General features: G+C 47.0%; 1 protein-coding gene across 1 annotated transcript in view; it reads left to right on the top strand.

The window, feature by feature from the left end:
• The first annotated feature begins 899 nt into the window (after positions 1-899).
• Positions 900-14,297, top strand: part of Wdr88 (WD repeat domain 88) — a 45,328-nt gene continuing 31,930 nt past the window's right edge. The window contains 4 exon segments of the mRNA XM_012515922.2: positions 900-1,188; positions 5,661-5,754; positions 5,757-5,770; positions 10,308-10,396. Coding sequence (XP_012371376.1) covers positions 919-1,188; positions 5,661-5,754; positions 5,757-5,770; positions 10,308-10,396 — 467 coding nt within the window. The 5' untranslated portion in view covers positions 900-918.

Raw genomic sequence — 14,297 nt, 5'->3', positions numbered from 1 at the left:
GGGTTTGTTTGTTTGAGATAGAGCCTCCCTTTATAATTCACTATGTAACCCAGGCTGGCTTCAAACTCTATGATCCTCTTGCCTCAGCCTCCTGGGTGCGGGGGTTACAGACATGCACCACCAAGCTCAGTTTTGTTTTTTTTTTAAAGTAGTATTATGGATGAAGCCTCAGGCCTTACTAGGCCAGCGCTGCCACTGAGCTTTTCCCCCTGACCTCAACTACTTTGGCATTATTACATATAGAGCCTTTGGTCCATAGTCTGCCTCTGGAACTGAAGGAAACTTGGAAGAGTAGCTGTGGTCTCCTGTTGACATCTCTTATCTCAACACCGGTGTCTTCTGCAGGCTTTTAACCAGGTTCGAGTTACTGTTGGGCACCCAGTGGTTCAGTCTGGGAGTATCCGAGATTGGAAACAGTTGCAGTGTGGGTTCCCAGGGAAAGACTTCTGAGTGTGCAGATGACCAAAGCGCTCTTGCTGTGCAGAGAAGCAGCCGGTGCTGACAGGTGCTGACAGACTAGAAACCCAGTTTGGTCTGAGCAGAGCATCGCTGCTCATTGACCTTCTGCCACCCCCAGATGACAACCCTCAGCATTTTGGAATCATTCCTCCCAGTCTCTTATTTCCTAGCCATGGACCTGTCGTCAGAGGAGAGGCAGCCCTGTGCTCTCCCCTGCTGTCATTGACTTAGTGAGGAATCTTTCTCGGTGACAGGGAGCCGGGGTCGCTGTTTCTCAGCTCAAGCTCCCTCTAGTGCCCAGAACCCGGGCTGGAGGCTCCGTGTCCCGCGCAGCCAGCGAGGCAGCTGCCACACCGCAGGGCGAAGGGGCGCGCGATCGAAGGGCGGCGCGGGCGCAGGAGTGCGGTTGCCACTGTCCCGCGCCAGGACGGGGCGGCCCCTGAGCGGCTCGGATCCGAGATGGGCTCGCCGCACAACTCCCGGAAAAGCTCGGGCGAGGACCCGAAGGGGATGGTCGTGGTCCCCTTCAGAGAACACTGGCCCCGTAGGCTGCCATGGGCCACCGTGGTGAAAGCCATGGGCCGCTTCAAGATGTCGCTCCCGGCGCTGCGCCGAGACCGGCTGCTGGCCTCACTCGACCCTCTAGCCCTGGATAAAGACCGCGCGGCGTCCACACAGCTCCCCACGGCGCCGCAGGAGCTCTGGGGCGACCAGGAGCCCCTCTCCAAGGTCAGAATGGCGGGGGAGCCCGCGTCCTGAGTCCATCCCTCCACCCCAGCCCTCTCCCGTCTGTGGCACCCAGAAGTGGCTGCGGCGGGCCCAGGTGGAGCAGACGCCGAGTACCCGCGCTTGCACTCTGCTCGCCAGTGAAACGAGGACTTGTCTGGGGCCGCCAGACTCGCCCGTGGTCCCAGGGTTGGCCTTGCTGCGGCCACCTACCTCAGATCCCCTACGCCCCCTGGCGGCCAAGCCATTGGGAGGGTCGCGGCGTCCCCACTTCGCCAAGACTTTCGGAGGCCAGTACCTTTTCACCCCCTACATTTCCATGGGCCTGCCTGTCCCCAAGTCCCCTTACCGTGCATTCACTACCTGTGCATCCTGCGCCCCGGAAGCAGAATCCTGAGCTTTTGCCCATGTCCCGTGCTCGCACCTTCCAACACCCCCAAAGCCAGCACCCCCTCCTCTGAGTCAATGCCCCCAAAACGTGGCCATGGGAGAAGGGAGAGAAGGGGCTGTTTGTTTTCAGGATAGCTCTACCTTTTTATTTTCTGCCTTATGAGTAATAATTCAGATTCCGTACAATCCCACTACATAAGGTGCGCAACTTGGTAGTTTTTATTGCGCTCACAGACTTGTGTACTGTCACCATAATCATAATCTCAGAATGTTTTCATCACCCAAAAAGACACCTGGTACCTATTAGCAGTCACTCCCACCCATCCCACCAGCTCTAGGCAGCCACCAATCTGCTTTCTGTCTCCACACATTTGTCTGTTCTAGACCTTTCTTAGTAAGAGAATCAGGTGATGATATGTGGGGTTTTTTGGGTTTTTTTTTCTTTTGCAGAGCCAAGGATTGAACTTCAGGCCCTTGTGCTTGCCAGGCAAGCGTTTATCCAACTGAACTATCTCCCCCGCCCATGTGGGCTTTTGTGATTGGCTTCTTTTCCTTAGCACACTTTCTTTCTTTTCTTTTCTTTTCTTTTCTCTTTCTTTCTTTCTTTTTTTCTTTTTCTTTTTTTTTTTTTGTGTGTGTGTGTGTGTATTTTAGGGAAGGGTCTACAGGGTGTTCCGGGTCTCTCTACTAGATCGGACTCGTAGATCCGCCCGTGTACCGCCTGTGATCCCAAGAGCTGGGATTACACTGCATGCCACCATGCCCAGTCTCAGTTACTGTCTCAGCGCGCCCTGGGGCTGGGGCCAGCAGGGCAGGCCCAGGGATTGAACCCCTGGCCCCGTGCCTGCTTGCAGGCGCTTTAATCCGCTGAGCTATTTGTCCAGCCCCTTAGCACAATATTTCAAGGTTCATCTATGCTGAAGCACAGGTCAGTACTTTATTCCTTTTTATTTCCAAATAATATTCCATTGTGTGCCTATCACACATTCTCTGTATTCGTTTATCATTGATGGGCTTCTGCTTGTTTCTACTTAATGAATGATGCTACCACCAACATTCTGCACATATCTAAGATTTTTGTGGATATTCTCATTTCTGTGGGGTGCACACCCAGGTGTGAAATTATTAGGTCATATTTTAATGTTTGGAAGAACTGCCACACGGCCTTTCAGAGTGACTGTACAGTTTTACACTGCCACCAAGCCATATGTGGCAGTTCCGTTTTCCACACCCTCGTCAGTACTTATTACCATAGCTACCCTAACAGATATGGCACGGAATCTCACTGTGGCTTCCTCTGGTATTCCCTCAGTGGCTAATGATGTCCCGAATCTCTTCATGTGCTGTCAGCTGTCTGCATGTGTCTTAATTTTCTCATTGCTGAGACAAAATACCCAACACCTGAAAGTTAAAGGAGGAAAGGGTTATTTTCACTCACAGTTGTAGAGATTTAAGTCCACACTCGGCTGGCTCCGAGGCAGGGCAGCATGGCAGAGGGGAGAGAGCTCACACAGCCATAATCCAGCCACTCCTAAAAGCCCCACCTAGGAGCACGGAAGGCTGTGTGGCGGCGACAGCGAGATGGAAGCCACAGCAGGATATCTTTGGAGAAAAGCCTGTTTAGATCATTTGCCCATTTTTAAAGGATTTTTTTTTAATTTTTTTTTATTTTAACATTGTGTGTGTGTGTGTGTGTGTGTGTGTGTGTGTGTGTGTGTGTGTGGCCAGCTCAGCCCACCAGGGGGCGCGGCTGGCTGGCATGTGGTGCTGGAGGATTGAACCGCGGTCCCTATGCTTTGCCAAGCTTGTTCCAAGTAGGTGCTTTAGACCACTGAGCCATCTCTCCAGCCCCAAGGATTTTTTTTATTATATATTTTTTTCATTTGTGTATTTGATACAGGGTCTCACTATGCAGATCGGACTCGCGGTGATGCTCTTGTTTTCAGCCTCCCAGTGCTGGGATTACAGGCATGCGCCACCGTGCCGGGACTCGGTCGCTGGCTCAGTGCACCCCCAGGGTGGGGCCAGCATGGCATGAGGGCCCAGGGATCAAATCCTGGTCCCAGTGCTTTCCAAAGCAGGCACTTAGTCTGCTGAGCTATCTCGCTGGCCCAGCATTTGCCCATTTTTTAAATTGAGTTTTGTTGCTGACCTGTAAATATTCTTTCTATATTTGAGCTACAAGTCTATTATCACATACATGATTTGGAAAAATGTCTTCCATTAAGTGGTTTATCTTACTTTTTTCATGAGAGGCAGTGAAGCACACATGTTTTTGTTTTGTTAATGTCTAGTTTATCTGTTTTTGTTGCTGTCACTTGCACTTTTGGTGAAACCAAGCCCAATGTAGAATAGATTTATACCTATGTATTATAAAGTATCATAGTTTTAACACTTACATTTAAGTCTTTGATCTAGTTGGATTTTTTTTCTTGTGCTGTGGTACTGGGAATTGAACCCAGAGTCTTGTGCACACTAGGTAAGTGTCCTACCACATTCCCCAGGTGTTTTTTGTTGTTGTTGTTATTGTTTGTTGTTTGTTTTTTCTTTGCAGTACTGGGGATTGAATTCAGGAGCATTCTACCACTGAACTCAATCTTTTTTTTTTTTTTTTTTTTTTTTTTTTTTTTTTTTTTTTTTTTTTTTTTTCAGAACCGGGGATTGAACTCAGGCCCTTGTGCTTGCCAGGCAAGCGCTCAATCTTTATTTTATTTATTTATTTATTTACTTATTTAGAGATAGGGTGTCTCTGTGTCTTTAAGTGGCCCAGCCTGCCCTTGAACTTGTGATTCTCCCCCTCAACTTCCCATCTAGCTGTGATTAGATATGTGCCACCATTCCTGACTTGGGGTTTATCTTTATACATGGTGCGCAGTGAGAGTCCAGCCATTTGCTTGCATATGGATAGCCAGTTTTCCAAGACAGTTTGTTTAATTAATTCATTAATTAATTTTTATTTATTTGGTACAAGGTCTTGCTACACAGCTCAGACTTATAGTGATTCTCCTGTCTCAGCCTCCTCAACTCTGGGATTACAAGTGTGTGCCACCACGCCCAGTCCTGATGGCCAGCTTGGCACAGGGCTGGAATGGCGTATGGTACCGGGGATCCAACTCGAGTCCTTGCACTTACCAGGCAGGTGCTTAGACCGCCAAGCTATCTCATCAGCCAACAATCTCTTTAAAAGAAAAGCTATTGTCTCCCTATTTAATTGCCCTGGAACTCTCATTATAAAAAATCAGTTGAGGGCCAGCCAAATAGCTCAGCAGATTAAAGCAAGTGCCTGCAAGCAGGCACAGCAGCTGGGGACTCGATCCCCCAGCCTGCCGTGCCAGCCCTGCCCCCAGGGCACACTGAGACAGCAATTGAGATGGCATGGTGGTGACCACCTGTAATCCCAGCTCTTGGGAGGCTGCGAACAGGCGGATCACTACAAGTCCGATCCAGTAGTGCGATCCTGAACACCCTGTAGACCATTCCCTAAAATACTAAAAAAAAAAAAAGAAAAGAAAAAAATCAGTTGACTATAAATATAAGTGTTCCTTTCAGGATTAATTATATTTCATTGAGTCATAGTTCTATTTATAGGTCAGTATTACACTGTCTTAATTAGTTGCTTGATAGGACACTTCTAAAACAGGACATTTGACTCCTCTATCTTTTCTTTTCTTTTTTAAGACTGATTTGGGCTTTCTTGAATTTCCATGCAATTGTCCTGTCAGTTCTACAAAGGAATCAGCTTGGCACTTGAGGCGGTGTTGAATCTATGCACCATTTTGGAGAGTACTGTCACCTAAACAATACTATGGCTGTCTATCTATGAATAGGGAGTGTTTTTCCATTTAGTCAGGTCTGCTTTAATATCTTTCAACAATATTTTGAATTTTCAGAAGGAAGTTTTATACTTGCTTTGTTCAATTAATTCTTACACGTTTTCTTTGGATACTTTTGTAAATGGATTTTTTTTTTTCTTAATCTTTTTTTCAGGTACTCATGGCAAGTGTTTAGAAATATGGTGGGGTTTTGTATAGGGACCTTGTTTCCTGCAAGCTCGTTGAGCTTGTTTACTCTGTCCTCTCTTTCAGATCCCATTTAAAATTCTGAGAGGGCATGAGCACGTCGTGAGTTCCTGCCACTTCTGTGTGAATGACACGAAGCTCCTCAGTGGCTCCCATGATTGTATGTGAAGCTGTGGGTAGGCGGCTTGCTGTTAGTTCCTCCTGGAAAGCTTACGCATCCGTTGTGGAGAGTTCTCCAGTACTGAGTTCCCTGACAATCAAGGAACTCAAGCCTATAAAAGCCCGAACAAAGTGTAAGGAGGAGGAGCCCACCCTAGTGTCAGGCCATTAGTGAGAAGTCAGTGTAGCTGTAGCCTGTCTGTGGATCTGAACACAGTAGGAGCAGGGGATGAAGGCCATTAAGCTGAGAGCCCCCCAACTATTTTGGGGAGGTCCTTGTTGTATCTGGGTTATACCTGGAGTCTCTGAGTCCCTTCTCTTGGTCTCCTCATTTGCAAAACTCAATTCCAGGGCTGGGAGATGGCTCAGTAGAATAAGCATTTGCCTGGCAAGTGCAAGAGCCTGAGTTCAATCCCCGGTTCCCCACCACCACCCCCGTACAAAAAAAACAAAACAAAAAAAAAAAAAAAAAAAAAAAAAAACCTCAATTTCATCCACAAAGACTATTGCCAGACCTAGGGATCATAGAGGACAGAAAAGTGGCCAAGCTGGGACTTGTCCACAAGGGGCAGTTGAGAAAGGCAGGCCGGAGTATGGATCAGTACCCTGAGGTGCAGGAAGCAGGAGCACAAGTAATGGAGATGTGACATTCAGAAAAGTGACCATCTAGAACCCGTCAGAGCTTGTGAACATGGTCACAGACCCTGGTGAGGCTATTGGGGGCCCTGTTGGCCAATGAGGAGGGGATAAGAAGGGATTAGGGCTGGAGAATGACTGTGGTGATCAGGGGCCAGGCCAAAGATGGTGGGTGTCTGGGGCTGTGGGCCATGGAAAAGGGTAGGCAGCTCTGAGCTTTGCTAACTTCTGGCTTCAGTGACAGGAAGGAGCTAGAATGGAGTAAGTCAAAGCTGGTTCCCTGGTTCTGTTATGGGTAATTGGCCAGAGGACAGCCCCTAACTACAGGTGACCTCAGAGGAGCATCTATCACCCATGGGTGCCAAGACCCGGCTGACAATGGCAGGCTTTGGGGATTGTCCAAATTGTTCCAACCTCACTTAGGACTATCAGCTGTATGAGTCTGGTGGATACAGGAGTGAGCTCCTGGACCTCACAAGAGCCACTTCCTCACAAGACCAGCTATGTGCTAGGGCTGCCCCAGAACTTGACAAGCCCACAGAAGCCCCCCAGACCTCTCTATGCTGTACCAAGACACAGAGAAGAAAGAAAAACTCATCCCATGACCCTAGAGTTAGGTGCTGTGACAATGTTGGTCGGCATCTTTTTTAAAGTTTTTTTTCCTTCACATTCTGTAGGAATTTATTTATTTATTTATTTATTTATTTTAAATTTTATTTATTTATTTGTGTGTGTGTGTGGCCAGCTCAGCCCACCAGGGGGCGGGGCTGGCTGGCATGTGGTGCTGGGGGATTGAACCGCGGTCCCTGTGCTTTGCTAAGCTTGTTCTAAGTAGGTGCTTTAGACCACTGAGCCATCTCACCAGCCCCGGTCGGCATCTTTTTTATATACATGCACACGTACATACATTTACAAAATTGGGACCATCCAGAAATGCTGACTATGTAGATGCAGTACATTTGAACTGCACCTATTGTCATCTCCTTGGTTCTTCTAACTACTAATGAGAGCCTCTCCCTACCCATCCATGAAAACCTCACCGCTTAAACTGTCTGGCTTCCAAAATGCCAAGGGAAGAGGGAGCCGGCTTCTCTGTCCAAGGCTGCTATTCCTTGTAGACCATGCGTGTCCCTGTTGCAATCTGAACTTGCACAGCCTGTTGGACTCGGGTTCATTCTTATGCCCTTTATTGACAGAAGGTCTTACTCAAAGTACGGGGCCTCAGTCCAGGCCCCAGGTGATCACTGTCTTAGTTCAGAGTCACATATTTTTCCCTAGAGCAGCACCCCAGGCAGGGAGCGTGATCCCAGGTGGTCAGAACCAGCCTAGTCCTCCCAATCCATTAGACTCCAGAACCCCAGATACTAGCCCAGATGGTTCCTGACCTGGGAAGTGCCACTTTGGGATTACAGGATGGCGGCTCCCCTCATCCATCTTAGAGATAGAGGCAGTGTCAGCTCCCCATGACCCTGCCTGGGACGCGTCACCCCTTCCCCTTGGAATGTCTTCTTAGAGGTAGGAGGCACCTGGGCGGAGTCAACGCTCCATGACCCTGCCTGGAGTGTTTCACTCCTTCCCATCCTCGTTAAGATATTGTAAAACATCAGAGAGATAAGAAGGAAAACAGAACTAATTGCAAAGAAGGGTGTTAAACTCTTTGTCATCATAAATTCTCATGACCTGGCCTCAACCTACCATGGTAACAACCTGTAACTACTCAGGTCAATATGGGCCACATTGCATCGTGGTTGCCCTAGAAACCAAAAACAGTAAGCAGAGGTGAAACAAAGAAAGCAGCCCAGACACTTTCTGTTTTGTTAAACTGAGAAGTGGTCTAGGTAGCTAACCTAAATTAAATTAAAACTCTGCTTTGCCATATTTGTTTCTCACGAATATTATCTCGCACAGCTTCAGGGACTCTTGTTGTCCCTCCCTCCCACTGGGCTTTGAGTAGGGCCTGCCTGGATCCCTGAAGCTTAACTCCATTGTTTCAGGTCTCACAGAACAGAGGCTGGGGGCTGAGTCTGTACAGAAAAGTGCTCACAGAGCAGGCCCAGACTGCTGGCCTCAGAAAGGCAACCAGGGCCTGACTGGTAAACCGTTCCCTGTGACCAACGGCTCACTCTGCCTCAACTGTTTGCTTAAACTGTGTTCCTTCTGAAAATCTGGAATTTGGGTACACATTAGACAAAGAGCACTGTACCTGTGTGTCCAGCACTTCTCACCCCTCCCCTCCAAAAGAACAAAAAGCAAAGCCCTGGACTCAGGCTCAGCTACAATCTCCTGGTAGACAACAGCTCCTGTGTGCTGCTGTAGTGTGTGGCTGGGGAATTCAGCACTTCCGAGCCACCCCACCGGAAGAGAGGACACTGTGCCTGGACACCGTGCCTGGCATCCTCTGGACTTCTCCCTCTGCCCCTTTTCTTTGCTGGTTTGGCAGAGCCTTAGTTATGAATGTGACTGAAGAAATGGGACAGTAGTGTGGTCTTGGGGACCCCTGACACGGGGTTCTTTGCTTCCTAGAAGGTCTTGAGGGTCCTAATGCAAAGTAGCATAATAGCCAGGGGGTCCTGCCAGGCTCAAGTCTCCACACCCTTACACCATGGATTTACACAGCAACTCAAGCTCCTTCTAGTAAGTCACTGTCTCACTAGCAGCTTGCCAGCCCCTGCCCCAGCTGCTCATCCTGAAAAGCTGTTGGCGCATTCCTTACTAAACCTGCTTTCTGGCCGGGAAGATGGCTCAGTGGAATAAGCGCTTCCCTGGCAAGCACAAGGACCTGAGTTCAATCCCTGGTTCTGCAAAAAAAATATATATTAAAAATAAAAAATAAAAAAATAAATAAACCTGCCTTCTCTTTGCTGCCTTCTGCTTTCGTACCCGGCTTTGTTCCTTTACATTGTTCATCTTCAGTGTGACCATTAGCCATTGCCAGGGCCCCCTGCAGGATGCACTAATTTGTTTAACTGCTCCTCTCTAGATGGACACCTAGATTGTCGCTGGGAGGCTTTTATGTCTAAGTCTTTGACCATAAACCTGGTAGTTTCTCTAGACGCAGAACTCAGAGTAGAATTGTTGAGTTGAAGGTGTAAAACTTAAAAAATATATATTGAAAGATAGAACTACTGCGTGTCCCTGAAAACAAGACCCAACCAGAAAATAAATTTCCACTGTAACTAATAACTTATTAGCATGGTGACGGCCAGTGGCATGTGGAAGATTACACCTCACTATTCTTTGCTCCAGGGCAGGGCCACTGTGCAATGGCAGGTAAGGTAAGGACAGGCTGATTGGGGCTGGCAGGTTTTTTGTTTTGTTTTGTTCTTTTACAGAAGGGTCTACAGGGTGTTCAGGGTCTCACTACCAGATCGGACTCGGAGTGATTCTCCTGTTTTCAGCCTCTCAAGTGCTGGGATTACAGGAACCTACCACCACACCCAGTCTCAATTGCCATCTCAGTGTGCCCCGGGGGTGGGGCTGGCAGGGCAGGCCCAGGGATTGAACTCCCAGCCCCGTGCCTGCTTGCAGGCACTTTAATCCACTAAGCTATTTGGCTGGCCCATGGCTGGCAGTTTTAATCTCTAGTTAGGTCTTATTTGGGGGAAAACAGGTAGGGTGTGCACAGCCTCGTGGGCCAGTAGATCGTGGGAACATGGTGCTCGCCTCTCTGCTCCCAGATGGCCGGCGCCCATCCTCTGCTGTGGAGCTGTTGAGGAGTAACATGGGTGGCACCGTCCTTCTTCCTGCTTTGGGTGGTGTTGGAAAGGCTCCCACTTTGCGGGTGAGGGAGAAGTCGTGGGACCATGACATTTTCCATCTTGGCCTCTGTACACAGGCTCAGGGCTGCTGCTGACTTCCGCTCACAACTCTCACAGCACAGCCCTGACCACTCTCTCTGCTCTCTCCCCTTGATTTGAGGATGCTGTGGATGGATCTTTGATTCGGGATTTTGAGCAAAGGCCCAAAGCTCCTGTGTTGGAGTGCAGCATCACGGCTGACAGCAGAAGGTGACGTTTCCTTTGTTTTTACACTGCTCAGCAAAAGTGAGAGTCCACAGTGAGGCTAGTGTACTGGCACAGTGATGTTCTTTGTTTGTTTCTCTTTAAAGCAAATATATGGGGCTGGGACCCAGCTCAGTGATCTAAATGCCTGCCTGGCAAGCGCAAGAACCCAGGTTTGATACCCGGTACCACATGCCATGCCAGCTCGGAACCCAGGCGTGTCGTGCCAGCCCCCAAAACTGGGCATGGTGGTGCACACCTGTAATCCCAGCACTGGAGAGGCTCAGACAGAAGGATCACTACAAGTCTGAGCTGTGTAGGAAACCCTGTAAATAAGTAATTTTTTTTTTTTGGTGGAACTGGGGAAATAAGTAATTTTTAAAAAATAAATAAAGCAAGTGCTGGCCAAATAGCTCAGCAGATTAAAGTGCCTGCAAACAGGTGCAGGGGCTGGGGGTTCAATCCCTGAGCCTGCTGTGCCAGCCCTGCCCCCAGGCATGCTGAGATGGCAATTGAGACTGGGCTTGGTGGCGCACTCCTGTAATCCCAGCTCTTGGGAGGCTGTAAACAGGTGGATCACTACTAGTCTGATCTAGTAGTGAGATCCTGAACACCCTGTAGACCCTTCCCTAAAAAAAAAAAAAAAAAAAAGAGGCAGTTTTTAGGCAACAATATGCAAGGTACTAATTATTGAAACTGTCCTACTAACCGGTTTTGAAACTGTCTCATTGTTACCTGTTTCTCAATAAAATTAATTTTAAAAATAAATAAATAAATAAATAAAGCACTGTTTTGGTCCCAGGGTTTCCACTTCTTTTTTTCTTGTATTCGTATGTTTAGATATACATAATGATAGCATTCATCATAAGGAATTTGTACCTGTACATGGTAGATATTGCTTCTCTCTTCCTTGTGAGAATCAAGGGGATGTGACAACACTTTGCACGTTTTATGTTAAAAGAGAACATTTGTTGCAGTTAATACACAGACAATCAGGGTTTCCTTTGTGAAGTAGCTTTTCTTTTTTAAAAAAAAAAAAAATGAATTTAGGGCTGGTGAGATGGCTCAGTGGTCTAAAGCACCTACTTGGAACAAGCTTGGCAAAGCACAGGGACCGCGGTTCAATCCCCCAGCACCACATGCCAGCCAGCCCCGCCCCCTGGTGGGCTGAGCTGGACACACACACACATACACACACAAATAAATAAAATTTAAAAAATAAATAAATAAAATAAAAGTGAATTCACAAACCTTTAAAAAAAAAAAAAGCAAACAATTTTTAAAAAAAAAGAAAAGCTTTAAAAAAAATAAATAAAATGAATTTAGGGAGGCCAGGGAGATGGCTCAGTGGAATAAGCGCTTCCCTGGCTAGTGCAAGTGCCTGAGTTCACTCCCTGGTTCCGCAAAAAAAAATAAAAATAAAAATAAATAAATGAATTTAGGGCAGGGTCTACAGAGTGTACAGAGTCTCACCACACAGATGGGACTCGTAGCAATTCTCCTGTTTTCAGCCTCCCAAGTGCTGGGATCACATGCTTGCGCCACCACGGCCGCTGCCCTCTACCTAAGCAGGTACTTTAGTCCACTGAGCTATCTGGCCAACCCCATGAAGCAGCTTTCTACAGCTGCAAATAGACTGTGGCAGCTGCAAGGGGCCTGAGCTCTCAAGGCCAGGCCCTCATTTTCAGGAGAAACTGAGGCCCAGGGAAGCAGAGCAGGCCTGAGCTGTCACTGGGGAAGGCTCAGGGCCAGGAGGCAGCAGCTCCCAAGAGAAGGAGCTCGGAGCCACCTTTGCTGAAATCCACTCACACAAACAGGAAATGGGCCTTTAACAGTCAAGGGGGATTTGCTTGAAAATGGATTTGTTTTTACTCTGAGCAGCAGCTCAAAAACCAGTATACTAGGGGCCGGGGAGATGGCTCAGTAGGATAAGCGCTTGACCGGCAAACGCAAGGATCTGAGTTCAATCCCCAGTTCAAAAAAAAAAAAAAAAACCAGTATACTGGTTAAAAACTAGTATGAGATTTAAGTTTCATGGGAACTTATTTTATAACGAGAAACCAAACTTTGCCACTGAAACCTACAAGATATAGGCATACAATATGAATCTATTTTTGCTAAATGTAAAAGAAATCATTTCTGAACATCATGCACTGTCTGGAAGCATTTTCCTGTTAAAAGACAGACATGAGCAGAGGGGGAAGGAGTGTCCTTGTGAGCTGCAGAGATCTTCTTAGAAACAGCACATTTCATCAGGCTTTCACAGAGAGCAAATTGGTCAAGCAGTGGCCGTGACTCATCCTCATGGCTGACACTGATAAAGGATCTGCAACCTGCGGTACAGGGTTTCAGGATAAGTCCTGAGGGGATTTGACAGACCTTATCAGATACAAAAGTTACATTTCTTGTTAGATAGGTCTTGCTTTATTTTTTAATTTATTTATTTATTTATTTATTTAGGTCTTGCTTTATTTTGGTCTTAACCATCCAGCAGAAAAGTATAAAAATGAGGTATATAAAGTAAAGCCGGGGGCCTGGCCCTAGCTCAGGCCTTTAAGTGGCTGCTTCCACAAAGCTGTCAGCCTCAGGTTGCTGGAGTTCGAACCTCGCACCTCTCCCGCTGGCCAAAAGTGCCCTGAAGGCGTTCGAGGAACAAAAAAAAAAATCCTTAAAGTAAAGCCCTTCGATCCCTGGCACCGGTTGCTGTGCCAGCCCCGCTCTCATGCCCCCTGAGCCAGCGATGGAGTCCGGACGCGGTGGCGCGCGCCTGCAATCCCAGCCATGGGGAGGCAGAAACCAGGAGGATCACTACAAGCTACGTAGTGAGACCCTGCACACACAAAAAATAAATAAATAAAGTAAAGCCATATTAAATGGCTCAGCTGTGAAAGGCTCAAGTCAACAACTTCTGTGGATAACCCACTACCATTGTGAACGGCTGGACTGTGTTGGATTGTTTTGCTGAATTCAAGCACCTATAGTATTTAGATGCCAAGGGAATACCTATCTCTGACAGGACTAAACAAAAAAAAAGGGGGGGGGGATGCAAAGGAAGGATCATTTTGTATCTGTATATGCAGAATAATTAGGATAGATATACAGCTACCTTTGCTTAATTCAATGAGAAGAAAGATTTGTACTAATAGTGTTTAAACAGGATATCCTGTCTGCTTCTTGTACTATGGATAACCACTAAGAAGATAACAATGTACAATGTATTAATTATTGAAACTGTCCTATTAATCAGTTTTGAAACTACCTCATGGTGCCGGGGAGATGGCTCAGTGGAATAAGCGCTTCCCTGGCAAGCTCAAGAGCCTGAGTTCAATCTCCGGTTCCGTAAAAAAATAAAAAAAATTTAAAAAAAAGTTAAATCATATTAAAAAAAAAAAAAGAAAGAAAGAAACTGTCTCATTGCTATTTGTTTCTCAATAAAATTTAAAAAAAAGAAAGAAACAGCATGTTTCAGAGCAAAAGAAATGATGCTTTTAAAGTCCTAAACAGGGATGGGCATATAGCCCAGTGGCATAGTGCCTACCTGGCAAGCACAAGGTCCTGAGTTCGATTCCCAGTACCAAAAAAGTCCTAAACATAAAAGAACATGTTCAGGTGGTTGACAGAGTGAGGACAGCCCAGGCTGGGATGGCTCTGGTAGTATCAGGATATCTCTGCTTTCAGTGGAAACCCGCTGCTTACAGGAGCGCACACACACCATCTTTTGAGGGATGCTGGCATTATTTGCAAACTTGGCCCTAAATTGTAAAAAAGAAGAAATATAGTAGCCCCCTCCCTATTTTGCAGTTCGACTTTCAGGGACTCCCTGTTTTGCGGGTTTTCAAAAAATATCAATCTAAATTATTTATTGTGGATTTTTTGCTGTATCAAGAGACAGTTCTTTTTTTTTTTT

This window comes from Octodon degus, unplaced genomic scaffold (assembly GCF_000260255.1).
Source record: "Octodon degus isolate 3935 unplaced genomic scaffold, OctDeg1.0 scaffold00083, whole genome shotgun sequence".
NCBI classification, from domain to species: Eukaryota; Metazoa; Chordata; class Mammalia; order Rodentia; family Octodontidae; genus Octodon; species Octodon degus.
This window is presented reverse-complemented; position numbering and strand designations above follow the sequence as displayed.